The sequence below is a fragment of the Pipistrellus kuhlii genome, unplaced genomic scaffold (genome assembly GCF_014108245.1).
Source record: "Pipistrellus kuhlii isolate mPipKuh1 unplaced genomic scaffold, mPipKuh1.p scaffold_m20_p_3, whole genome shotgun sequence".
NCBI lineage: Eukaryota > Metazoa > Chordata > Mammalia > Chiroptera > Vespertilionidae > Pipistrellus > Pipistrellus kuhlii.
This window is the reverse complement of record NW_023425529.1, coordinates 67,253,989-67,267,493: the sequence shown is the minus strand read 5'-3', so window position 1 is coordinate 67,267,493 and position 13,505 is coordinate 67,253,989. Positions and strand designations below refer to the sequence as shown.

The 13,505-nt window shown below is 36.0% G+C and overlaps 1 protein-coding gene across 1 annotated transcript in view; it reads right to left on the bottom strand.

Annotated features, from left to right (window-relative positions):
- The window catches only part of OTOGL (otogelin like), a 149,981-nt gene that overhangs the window by 25,075 nt on the left and 111,401 nt on the right, over nt 1–13,505 (bottom strand). Inside the window, exons 42-47 of the mRNA XM_045588285.1 lie at nt 11,852–12,041; nt 8,689–8,903; nt 5,391–5,532; nt 3,553–3,738; nt 1,663–1,875; nt 878–982 (exon numbers count right to left, since the gene is read on the bottom strand). Coding sequence (XP_045444241.1) covers nt 878–982; nt 1,663–1,875; nt 3,553–3,738; nt 5,391–5,532; nt 8,689–8,903; nt 11,852–12,041 — 1,051 coding nt within the window. The remainder of the gene's footprint in view (nt 1–877; nt 983–1,662; nt 1,876–3,552; nt 3,739–5,390; nt 5,533–8,688; nt 8,904–11,851; nt 12,042–13,505) is intronic.

Sequence of the window (13,505 nt, the reverse complement as noted above, 5' to 3'; positions counted from 1 at the left end):
AAACTGCATATTTGGGGATAAAATAAGTGAAATAGTGCATTTTAAGTTATCTTTGAATATATATTTACTGGAGGCCCAGTGCACAAATTTGTGCATGGGTGGGATCCCTTGGCCTGGACAGTGATTAGGGCTGATAGGGGACAGCTAGCCCAGTCCTGATGGGGGTTGATGGGGGCCAGCTGGCCAGGAGGAGGGACTGTGGAAGGTTAACAGGCCTCAGGAGGTTGGCTGACCACTAGGGGGCAGCTCCTACATTGAGTGTCTGCCCCTTGGTGGTTAGTGCACGTCATAGTGACTAGTCAACTGGTCTTTCTGTTGATTGATTGTAACAGTCGCTTAGGCTTTTATAGATAGATAAATAGATAGATAGATAGATAGATAGATAGATAGATAGAGTTTTCTACATATTTCGAAAATATCGAAATCTTTAAAATGAGTTTATTAATATATATATATGTATATGTATGTATATGTATATATGTATATATATATATATACACATATATAAATTATATGAGAATATGTTGATTTTGGAGAGAGAGGGAGAAAGAGAGAGAGAGAGAGAGAGAGAGAGAGAGAGAGAGAGAGAGAGAGAGAGAGAGAGAGAGAAAGAGGGAGAGAGACATCAATCAGCTGCCTCCTGCACACCCCCTACTACAATAGGAATATGCCTGCAACCAAGGTACATGCCCTTGACTAGAATCGAACCTGGGACCTTTCAGTCCGCAGACCGATGCTCTATCCACTGAGCTAAACCAGTTAGGGCCACAATCTTAAAAATAGATTATTTCTTTGCATACACAAAGAATGAGAATCTAATACACTATTCTGAATGAATAATGACTCTCACTATTATTTTTTCTAATCAATTACTCACCACACTGGTACTGTGGACAGCAAGAAAGAGGGCTATGGCCAATGTACAATTTTTGGCTATCTGTGCATGTCGGAATGGTAGTATCACACAAGGACATGTCACATCCTGCATATAAGAAACAGAAGCATTAAAATATTAATGAACATAACTAAAACTTAGTGATTCCAATTCAAAGCAGGGAAATGATTTTCATTATGCATGTTTTCACATTGCAGTTCAACCCATTCTGTTTACAAAATTGGTTATAGGTGAAAAGGCAGGAGATGTAAGGTTTACTTCATTTTTCACCCTTGATTGTCATAAATCAAAGATTCACAGATCCTAAGACTGTGACATGGCACAGCAGCACAGATAACATGGCACACACCTATCCTTTCTCACATTTCTTTCATGTATTACTGAATATTATTAACTACTAATAGCCAGAGTTTTGTATGTGTTTTTGCAAAATCAGCAAAACCATAATGAGGCAAAACTTGCTTTGAGAAAGTGCACGTGAAATTTACAGGAAAACATCCATTGTTACCTCAAACTTGCATTGTTTTTCTTTTTCTTTTTCTTTTTTTTTTTATTAAGGTATTATATGTGTACATATCTTACCATTGCCTCATTCCCCACCCCACTCCTGTACATGCCCTCACCCCCCACTGTTTTACATCCATTGCTATGCTTAAAAAAATTGCATTTTTTATACCAGCATCATGCACACCCACTTTTCCACCATGATTGCAAACATACATGTTTTGTGACATGAACTGAGTGTACAGTGTCAGCTGGATACCTACCACAAAGCTCCTTTGAGCAGCAGGACTCCTTGTCAACGATGCCTATGATGAGCTCAGCCTCTCGTTCACAAACGGGTGAGGGTTCTTCCTCACAGTCAGGCTCTATAGGAATGATGCTTCCATTCTCCAGACATTTGTAGAGGGCACATTCATCCACACCCCCATTCCAAATCTCCCCAGCGGTGTGGGGCTGGTCTTCACTGTCAGTACATGCTTAGAAAGATGGACAATGTCTCATCATTCAAACCCTGGGCCCTACAATCAATCAAGCTACTGTAGTTTGATTTCAGACTGTGACTTGGCCCAGTGGCACCGATAACATATCGATATCACACAACTATCCTTTCTCACACTCATCAGATACTAGCTTATATTTTCCTTTAATGAAGTGTTTGTTGTATCTCAAAAAATATATATTTCCCTTCTAGCTGAAACCGGTTTGGCTCAGTGGATAGAGCGTTGGCCTGCGGACTGAAGTGTCCCAAGTTTGATTCTGCTCAAGGGCATGTACCATGGTTGCAGGCACATCACCAGTAGGGGGTGTGCAGGAGGCAGCTGATCGATGATTCTCTCTCATCGATGTTTCTAACTCTCTCTATCCCTCTCTCTTCCTCTCTGTAAAAAGTCAATAAAATATATTAAAAATTATATATATATCTAAATAAATTATATATATATATATATATATATATATATATATATATATATAATCACCCTTCTAAAAGTCTCTGTAAATTTGTATACTCTACTTTATAAATAGCATAATTGGTCAATTACTTTTATTATTAACACAATTTACTCCATTTGAACAAACTCAGTAACAAGACTTTAAATGTTTTAAAATATTAACTGTTGAAAATGAGTGGTATTAGAAAACAAGATAATCCCTACCTCATCTTAACATTTTTTGTGATACGAAAATTCAAAATATTTTAACTTTAAAGTCTAAACATGAAAAGTAGGCAACAAAATAAATTATTTAGTGACTCTATTAGTTTTATTATTAAACTGTTACTTAATAATAAATGTGGTTCTCTAGTAGTTCTTTTAAGGAGTAATAAAGATAAATGTAATGACCCACTGCATCCCAGCTTCCAATGAACTTATTTTATACCACCCATTTACTAGCAAGCCAACTTCATAGGTTCCTGAGAACAAACATAAGCATGCCTATATTTTCTCAAAGTCTCCACAAATACTTTCCTCAATGGCAAACACAAACTTGTTTCTGAAACTACATATGCATTTCACTTGTACATGCCTAAATAATTTTTCTTTACTTTTATCTAAATGTCTTTTCTTCTGACTGTGATGATTAGCCCTATGACTGCTAGACTGAAGTTTTCTCAATTTTTCATCTGAAACTACCATGGAGATAATGTGTCAGAGAAAAATGATTTGAAAATGAAAGTAGAAATATTAACTCTTTTCTCTCAGATAATAACAGTATCTGAAAGTTTTAAGCGCTATTTTTTTCTCAAGACACTGTTGTGAAATGGTTTGTATTATTTTGTATACTCCCACACTAACCTTATGGGTATTTTTTACCCATTTTACAGATGCATGACTCAGGCTTATAGAGGTAAAGTTGGAAACTTGACATAATTGGAATTTGAATTAATTCACATACTACCCTCTTCATTCTTAGTTTTCCATACTCTTGCCCAGTTTTTAAAGGCACAGGTGGAGATTAAAAGATATTTCCACCAAAGCTCCTATTTTGGTAACTTCAACTAAAATCCTCTAAAACCAACTATAAACTAACAAACTCAGTTCCTTTCCAATAGCTAGGTTACTTGTGATCAATCTTTCTCAGTACATCTCTTCACGATCTGACGTTTTATTTGTTTGCTGGATCCGTAAGAGGTCATTTTGTACTTTGCTGCTTACCACATTCCTCCTCTGGAATGCACTGAGTCGAATATGGCCTGTGAAGAATGGTTCCAGTTTTGCACACACAATCTTCTCTTACATTCAGACATGAAGAGTGTCCATAGAACCATCTGTTCAGACATGTTCTTGCTTCACAGGGTCGCACGCAGGGCTGATACTCCTTACCCTCTGGGCAACTCAGTGCTAGGAGGAACAGAGGACAGAGACTGCTAAGGATAAAAGTAATCTATTTGAATTCTATAAAAGGAAGAAATGTCAATTTCTTTTTTAAAGTAATTTTTCACATTTCAGTTTCTTCAAAGTCTGTTTTTTTTTTTTCATTTATTATGTAATCACAAATCAGAAAATTTAAAAATAGGTGGATATTTTTTAGTATCCTTCTGGTGTCCAGCTAGTATTATGTTATGGTAAGAAAAGTTCATCTGATTTATAGTAAATGAATCTCACCAATAAGCAGCCCAAATGTCATTGGCATAAATATAGTGTCAACTGTTATGAAATTTCTGTTCTGTTCTACAGAAAAAAAAAACAAATACATTTCAAATATGCAACTCAACCATGTCATAAAGACAACAAGTGCTGCATATTTAAATTCAATCCTTCACTGTCAAAAGAAGCTACCATTATTGAGCAATTTCTAATTTATATTTTAGAAAAATTCTTGTTTATTTTCAGTGATCTTCTAAAGTCAAACTGTTACAAAATGAACACAGCCTTGCCAGTGTGGCTCACTGGTTGAGTGTCAACCCTGGAACCAAGAGGTCGCCGGTTTGGGGCTCCATCCTAGTGTGGGGTGTGCAGGAGGCAGCTGATCAATGATGTCCCTATCTCTTTAATGTTTCTATCCCTCTCCCTTCCTCTCTCTCTAAAAAATAAGAAAAAAATGAGCACAGAGCTGGTGGGTGTGCAACCTGGTAAAATCTCAATGGAGAAAAATTTGGCAATAGCTTGGAAAAATTGGTGAGGTCATACATTCCCTGTGAACAGGCCTCCCACTCTTGAGTAGTGATGACATCTGGGAGGGCAGGGAGATGAAGGAGATAGAAGGGCACAGGAAGAGTCACTTCATTTCTGATGTGGAATCATATAGGTGGTGTTTGTGATATATTATTCTTTCGCTATGCATTTTATTCTTTTTCCCCTAGGAAAACACTTTTATTTTGGAGCATTTGAGTAACATTCATTTTGAAAATCTTTTACCTACCATTTAATCCTTTTTCTTAAATTGATATTTCTGTAAGATCGGCTCAGAATTGGTGAAGTGTTTTATAAATGTTTTATGAAAAACATTATTACTTGATGGGAAAGCATGAACCCTATAGATAAAAATGGACAAAGAATGCATACAAAGGAAAAAGGAAATACTACTTTGTAATTGGGAGAATATTGAATGTAGATATCAAAGAAGCTAAAAATATTGATTTCTTGGAAGGGGATATTATGTCAGGAAAGGGGGAAAGGATGCCAAAATCCCCATCCTCTCCACATAATAAGTGAATAAGAACAAGTGAGGGGGAATGAAGTAGGTTAAATAGGATGGACAAAACGTGTTGTAAAATACAGAATTAAAGTCTCTCTTCAATCCTCTATGACTTCTTTAACTCTTCAGTTTACTTTGCTGGGCTAGACTTTCTTTTATGGTAATTGAGGTTTACTTTAAATTTAGATCAAGATAAAAATAGAAGTTGCCTATGTAGGAAAGCTTGCCTCCTGCTTCTAGGTTAGATTGATATAAAGCTATTCTTATGAAATTATTTTGTGATGAAAAAGAAATAAATGCAAAAAAATAGAAATTTACTTGGCTGTTAAACTATGATTACCAGTGTACTACTTACGGCAGTAATCAGGTGTCCTCCACTGAATACAGATGTCAAAATTGTTGCACAGAGCCACATACGCAGACGGTGCATCACATTCATGGTTCCAATGATTGGTATAATTGATCCACATCTTTTCACAAAAGTTCTGTGGTGAAACCTAGAAATACGTTTTGCCTTTGGATAAGTTATATTATTTTATTTCTCTAAGCAATAATATATTAATAGTGAGCTTATAGCTCCATAATGCCCTAAGCTAGACTAAAACTATTTGGAAAATCAAAGAGTAGCAAGTGAATGTGCATTATGGTTCTTTGACCTTACATTTTCAAAACTTCACAGTATGAGATGTCACCTCTGAATTTACAACATTTAGATAATTTAAGTACTGTCTGCTCTAATCTACATAAATCTAATCTTATAAAGAATCCCACTTTTGGGTATTTAGCCTAAGGTTTATAGTGGTGAACACTTTGTAAGTTATATAAATGTCTAATCACTATGTTGTACATCTGAGACTAGTATAGTATTGCATGTCAACTCTAATGAAAATCAATTTCTAAAAAAGGGCGGAAAAGAAGCAGAGTATGTGGCTCTAGCAAAAGCCATTTCTGATATCACAGTTTAGGTTGCAATTGTCTTTTCTATGTATTGAGTAAGACTTTGATCTATTAAAAGTAAAATTAAAGCTCCTAAAGCTTTCCATAATGATACATGACATTGCTCTCTAAATGAGATTATAAATGCTTAAGAAAATATGCACAGCCCTGGCCAGTGTGGCTCAATGGCAGGAACTTCCTCCCATACACCACTGAAAGGTGGCAGGTTCCATTTCCAGTCAGAGCACATCCCAGGTTGTGGGTTCAATCCCCAGTCAAGGTGCATTCGGGAGGCAATTGATCTATGTTTCTCACAACTCTCTCTTTCTTACTGTCTCTCCTCTCTTTCTTTCTCACTTCCTCTCTCTAAAATCAATGAATAATATGTCCTCAGTGAGGATTTAAAATGTGTGTGTGTGTGTGTGTGTGTGTGTGTGTGTGTGTGTGTGTATATACGTTGCTCAAATAATTTCTTTAATTTTTCATATCTCAGTGCAATTAGGGACCCATTTTTCTTTACAGATTGTTTCATTTTGTTCTAGAGATGCCTGAAATCTAAATAATTTAACTTTTAAGATCCTTATTCCAACTCTCTATTCATTCATTCAGCAAATATATTAAGCATAGACATTCAGGTTGGCTGTTCTATAATTTAGTTGTAAGTGCAGTTCGGACCTGGCAGGGAGTGAGCGTAACTTTCACCTACTCTGCCGCCATCTTATCCAGACCCCCACCCCCAAGTATCTACATTCAGATGCTAAATTCTGACATAGGTCAAATGCTTAATGCTTAATATTTTTCATATCCCATCATTTCTTCTTCAAGGTTCATATCTACACAAAGCAAGATTCCACTTCCTCTTTAATCTCCTTTGTTGCCTCCCCTCAGTTTCCAACTACTTTGCACAGAATTCTTGTGTCATCAGGGCCTCCTAATTGTCAAATACTAGGAACACTAATATTCTGAACTTTCCCTAACTTTCTCAGAGGGCTGTGATGCCACGAACCCTTCCTGCTTCTTAGAACCCTCTGTTTCCTTCGAGGGTGCAGAACTCTATTGCCTTGCACCTGCTCATCGTTTTCTCTTCCGCCTCTCATTCGGAGTGTTTCCCTAAATTCCAGCTCCACTGGTCATGTTATTCATTGCAATGGCTCTTCTTGGGCTCATCCATTTTAATTTTCTACCACCTTCTGGGTGTTAAAGTCTTTGCATTGATTTATTTGTAAGTCAAGTAGTCAATAACAAGCTTATTACTGTTTATGATTGCTGTGAGTTAATATATGTGAAGTTTATAGAACAGTCTCTGGTATATCAGTAATTATGATTTTTTTAAAATGTCTGTATTAATAACTTCCCAATCCTGTTCTCTGACCTCAGATTGTCTCCTCTGAACTCCAGAATTGTGTTTCTAAGTTGTTTTGTGGCTATTTTTGCTTTGAAGTCCCACATGAGTTAACTTACTCAAAATTAAAAATGATACCCTTCTCCATTTAACCCCCCCAAAAAAAGCTGTTTCTCTTGTAGCCTGCATTCATCTATTCATCTATGCATACTTCCATAATTTATTGAGCACCTGATTCCATATCAGACACTATGTTATGCATGAGGAATATAAAGGTGAATAAAATGGATCTCTTCTCTGCCTTGTGGATCTCAGTTTAAGTAAACCTGTTAGTGAACAAGAGGAGTCAACATGTTAAAAATAGATTGAAAGAGGAAAGCATAAAAACCTATGGATGGAAAACACCCTAAAATATTAAAAGTGTTGAAAGAAGAAAGAAGAGTAAAGACCATCTGCCTCCTTTCATGGTAATTTGCAAAAATGGATGAAGATTAGAAGTAGGGAAACCAAATTATGAGCATTCCTTTCTTTTGCCTTCAAACTCACCGGGAAGATCCTAAGGGAAAAGTGGAGGCTATCCCAGACTAAAGGGCCCTGAAAGGTCAGCTGAAAAGTCTCCTGATTTCATCAACCCTCCAGGTTCCCTGTTAAAAATTCTATTTTCAAAACACATTATGCTTCTAAAAGGCATAAAAATGACACTGAAATCAGTTTCAAAGTATTTGCTAGGTATTCATTTTTGTGTGTATGCACTGGAAAAGGTAAACTTTTAAAACTTATTTGTGTCCAAATCTCTAAGTAGAAGTGAAGCTCCAGAAATGTGTGATTTTTTGTCCCTGACTTCACACCCTTTGCTTTGATTCATGAAATGTTACATTTGTCTGCTCTTTGTTTCTAATAATGGATCTTTTAAAATATACAAGTTATATTAAAATATTTGCAAGTCACCTAAAGTCAGAAAGTTAGATACTAATAAAGAAAATTAAATATGTGACGGTTCTATTATAAGTATACCCCTCAGAGGCCAAGTTCATAAGAAATTGATTAAACCCTCACTGTCGTGGTTTCTATTCTGGATTATTAGTGACATTGATCTCTTTCTCCTAGTGGCATTTATTCATAAAATGGAATTTCATTTTTCTGGAAAGCTGCTGACATAGTTCTGAAATAAAAATAGGGAGAAAAAAGAGTAATTATCCTTCCTCTCCAAAAACTATAAACAACAAATGATTCTGAATTCCAAAGCAAACTGACAGAAGGTTTGGGGATAAACTATTCTTAGTAGAAGAACATCATGGCGAGAATAGGACTTTTCTGGGTTTCCTTTCCACATGTCTAACAAGACAGCTCTTACTGATGGTCACTTTCAACTTACTTTATGGTGGCATGGAACAAAAACTTTTCTATTTAATAATTCAATGCAGTGACTGCAGTCATACTCAGTGCAGTTTCTAACAGGTCTTCTTGTCATTACTTTAAATGACTTCTCAATTTCCCAGCTCTCAATAAATAATTCTATGTCTTCCATATTTGTAATAATTGTTCCATTTTGCATCCTTAGATCATCATCTGGATCATCATTGCAAATTCCTAGGAAGATATGTGACATTTAGAAGGAAAATTTTTTCAGTTAAACCGAATGTAGGCAGCAGAATTAAATCATCTTAATAGTTGATAAAGGTTAATGATCCTAGAAGTCAAGATATATGAAAGGATCATAGAAAGTAAAGGAAGAGGAAAATGGTTCTGTGCTTATGCTCTTCCACTATTAGTACTATCTCCTAATTTAAAAACAAGGTCGTAAATCTGTCAGATATCTCCCATAATCGTGGTTATCTGGTGATTGACTTCAGGCATCCACTCCCCCAAGAAAACCTTGCCTGAAAACATAAAATGATCCTGTTCAGGAATCATCCCTGCCTCATCAGCTCGTGCATGACACCCTTCAGGAGATGGGCCTGAATTGCACACCTTTTATTAAAAACTGTTACCAGCAATCCAGGCATAACGAGTCAGCTCATGGCAGTCACCAGACACAGAGATTTGTCCAACATTAGGACAACCATTGCCAGGCTAAGAATTTGACCTAGATATTCTAGGACAGTGGTCAGCAAATTGTGGTTCTTTGGCCCCTTGAGTGTGGCTCTTTCACAAAATACCATGGCCTGGGTGAGTCTATTTTGAAGAGGTAGCCTTCGAAGAAGTTTAAGTTTAAAAAATTTGGCTCTCAAAAGAAATGTCAATTGTTGTACTGTTGATATTTGACTCTGTTGACTAATGAGTTGGTCAACCACTGTTGTAGGACATAGACAATCTCCCTTTTTTGAGATAACATGCCCTTAGATGGCTACCACGCATTAACTTGCTACAGCCAGACTGAGGATGGAGCTTACTCTTCACCCAGTGGAGTGCAGAGACAAGGGAAGTACAGAGAAATGGATCCATAACCCCGACCATAACTTACCTGTATCCCACCCTATTTGAAGACATACTAGTATTTTTTCTTAATTCCTAAGGCTCCCAGCTATAAAAGAAATGAGTTAAACATTTTTCCCGGGATCAAATCTTCTATCATTATCAATAAAGGTTGCTGTTACCATGGTTGCCCTGACCCTTGTAAATAAGCAGAGAACTGAGTACAGTGCAAAAAAAAAGAGCACAAAAGCTCAAGTGAACTATACTATCAAGCAGCTTCTATTCGATATTTTATAACCTAAACTCTTCTAAAGATAGGTAATTGCTAGTAAAAATAGTTTCCATTGCAACTTCAACTGGTACCCCCACAGACTTTACAGTGCTATGTAAAACGAGGTGTCAATATAGACCTGCTATCCTAGTGTCCATGCTCAACTTGGGCCACCCTCTTGTTCACTGCAACTTTATCAGCCGGCACCCAACCTAGGGATCCCAAGTGCACATATTTCCCTTCAATCCAACCCCATTGCGGAGGTCAGGAAGCTTAGGGGCTGACCCTAGGTAGCAAACATGAGATCTTAGCCTTTTCTCTGTAGTGATTAGTTAAGAATCCAAATAGAATGACTGTCTTCACAAATGCATGAACTGCAGTAGAGGGGGGGAAATCTCAAAAATCAAATAGAAATCATAGCACACAAAAATTATCAATCATAGTAGAAAGTATACATATTCAAAGTCTCTGAGTTATTACTCAGTAATAGCTATTGAGTTGTTTGTAATCAATACTATATACTCATTAATAATTATTTCCACAATAAAATCTTTTAGTCACCAAAGAAGTTTATGCTATGTATAACATACTCTAAATAAGCAAGGAAATATGCAAATCAATTAGCCAATCTTTCCACTAAATGCTTTACATTTTAAAAGAAGAAAATGGGTATTTTGTATAATTTGTGTGGGCAAGATTTAGTCTATTTATTTCAAGTTGTCAACACCAAGAATAGTGTCAGAAACTCAGAAGGTAGTCCATAAGCTTTTATTCAATTTACATTTAGAGAGATTAAAGTAGATATATTTGTACTAACATTTGTTGACTGTGTGTATTAAGCAATATGTTGTGTTTTTACAATCACTTTCACATACAATTCTAGCAACAATCTTGAAGGTATATATTACTATTCTTATTTGAAAAGTGAAGAAACTGCCCTGACCGGTTTGGCTCAGTGGATAGAGCGTCAGCCTGCAGACTCAAGGGTCCCAGGGTTGGTTCCGGTCAAAGGCATGTACCTTGATTGCAGGCACATCCCCAGTAAGGGGTGTGCAGGAGGCAGCTGATTGATATTTCTCTTTCTCCCTCTCCCTTCCTCTCTGTAAAAAAATCAATAAAATATATTTTAAAAAATAAATGTGAGGACACTGATGTTGAGCAGAACTGTAAAGGGATAGCACTGCTTAACTTACCAGCAGAAACCAGGACCAGCATTATTCATTTTATATTTCTAATTTGCTTTCTTTGGCTTGAAACTCTTTGTATCTATGTAATATACAGGGTGGGCAAAAGTAGGTTTATAGTTGTAAGTACATGAAATAACATTCTTGTAGTATTCTTTATTAATTATTTATTATATTCCATGTGAGCAAATATAAGCCTACTTTTGTCCCTCCCTGTATTATGATATTAAATTGAGCTGTAAAGGTACATCTAGGCTTTATACTATAAAATAAAATTTTACTTTTAACCTTTTTATGCCTCATTTTTGTCACTTACAAATTAATGCTAGTGCCTATTTATAGGACTATAGTTATAATTAAATTAGTTGAAATAAGTAAAGTAATGCCTGACACTTCATTAATGCTTAATAAGGATGAGCTAGTAGGAATATAAGCAATAATATATTAATAGTGAGCTTATAGCTCCATAAAATACCCACATTGAACTGTTATCCTTTGCTTCTTAATCCATTCATTAGAAACCATTATTTCCTTCAATATTCACATAGGTCACTAAAAGTTAATACCACATTTGGAATCAAAAAGATCTGGCAATAGGTGCCAAAACAGTGTAAAGTGAACAGGAGAGAAAAGTTAGAAGAAATTGAGTTTTGAAGGGCAATACTCACCACAAAGTCCTTCTGTTGAGGATGATAAGTTAAATTGAAAACCAAAATGAATGTCTAAGATTCCTGTAAGATGAGCCCATTTTATGATTAGTCCAGCTGGAGTAGTAATCACATACATATTACCAGAATCCTCTATCATCAGTTCTTGATTTGAAAAGGGCAAAGGCACAACAATAGAATCCACTTCTACCTGTAATTACATAATGCGTTTACATCTGTTAGTAAAATTTTTATGTTTAAATATACATCAATTAGCCATGGCCAGTATGGCTAAGTTGGTTTGATATTGTCCCATGCACTAAATGTTACTGGTTTGATTCTTGGGCAGGGCACATGCTCAGGTTGTGGCTCAAACCCCAATAGGGGGTGTACAGGAGGTAGGTGATTGATGTTTCGTTCTCATATCAACATGTGTGTGTATGTGTCTCTCTCAAAAATCAATGGGGGGGGGAATTAAATTAATTAATTAATTAAATAATATGCATTTATTAAAATTAAGAGAATTCAGATTATTCCACTTCTTCCTATTTAATATCAACTATATTTTAAGTTTTTTAAAAATTTATTTCCCTGTTGCTGCCAAAGTGTCTCATAACTTCAAAGCTCTTTTATTGTTTCTTTGCTGTGTCTTGCTGTATTCCATATTTGTTTTAACCTCATTGCCCTTTATTTTCTTCAAAACTTAACCTTTTCCCTGGCCAGTTTGGCTCAGTGGATAGAGCATCAGCCTATGGACCAAAGTGTCCCGGTTTGATTCTGGTCAAGGGCACATACTTCTGTTGCAGGCTCCTCCCCGGCCAGGGCCCTGGTCAAGGTTCATGCAGGAGGCAACCAATTGATGTGTCTCTCACAGAAACAACAAAAACACACACACAAAAAAAACCTTTATTTTTTTTTTCCTGTTATTTAAGCTTTCTGTCTATTTCCCTCAGTATATGTTGATTACACCATTACCTACTAATAGGAATATAAGCTAATAAAGTTACTTTCAGGATATTTTCTTTAAACTGGTTCTTCCTATGGTCTTTCTAAATTAGTGCTTAACTATAATATTTATTACAGTCATCTGCCACTGTTAGTAAAGATCGGAATTCCTGGGGATTCTGGTTCCTAGGTTTGGGTGGGATTTCTGACTGAATTTTTATCATGTACTCCTGGTAATACAAATGTAGGCACTCCAAAAATAATACTTTGAAAAACAGTGCTTTAAATAATGGCAATGATATGGAAGCATGAACTGCAGCCAGCAGTAAATTTGTCGAAGTTTATACCTGACCAACAACCTAATTTCTCATTTTTATAGCTTCCTCATACTGTCACCCTTGAGCTAAAACATTTCTCCACTTGCCTGTTAATTTCTACTCATTCTTTAAGATTGATTTTAGGTGTCACTTCCAAAATTACTTACTTGTCACTCCTACAAACTGCAGTAAATGACCCTTCCTTTTGTTTCCATAATGTCTTGGTCATAACTCTGTCATTATACCTCCTACTACTTTATAATTGGCAGATAATTACATTCATGCCTCCCACACACAAAGACAAGTAACTTGAGATCAGGACCTGTGTTGTTTTTATCATGTTTATGCACACTAAATGAATTTTTAAAATTCATTAGTTTTTAACTAAATATATGACCTGTGACAAGTTCAGC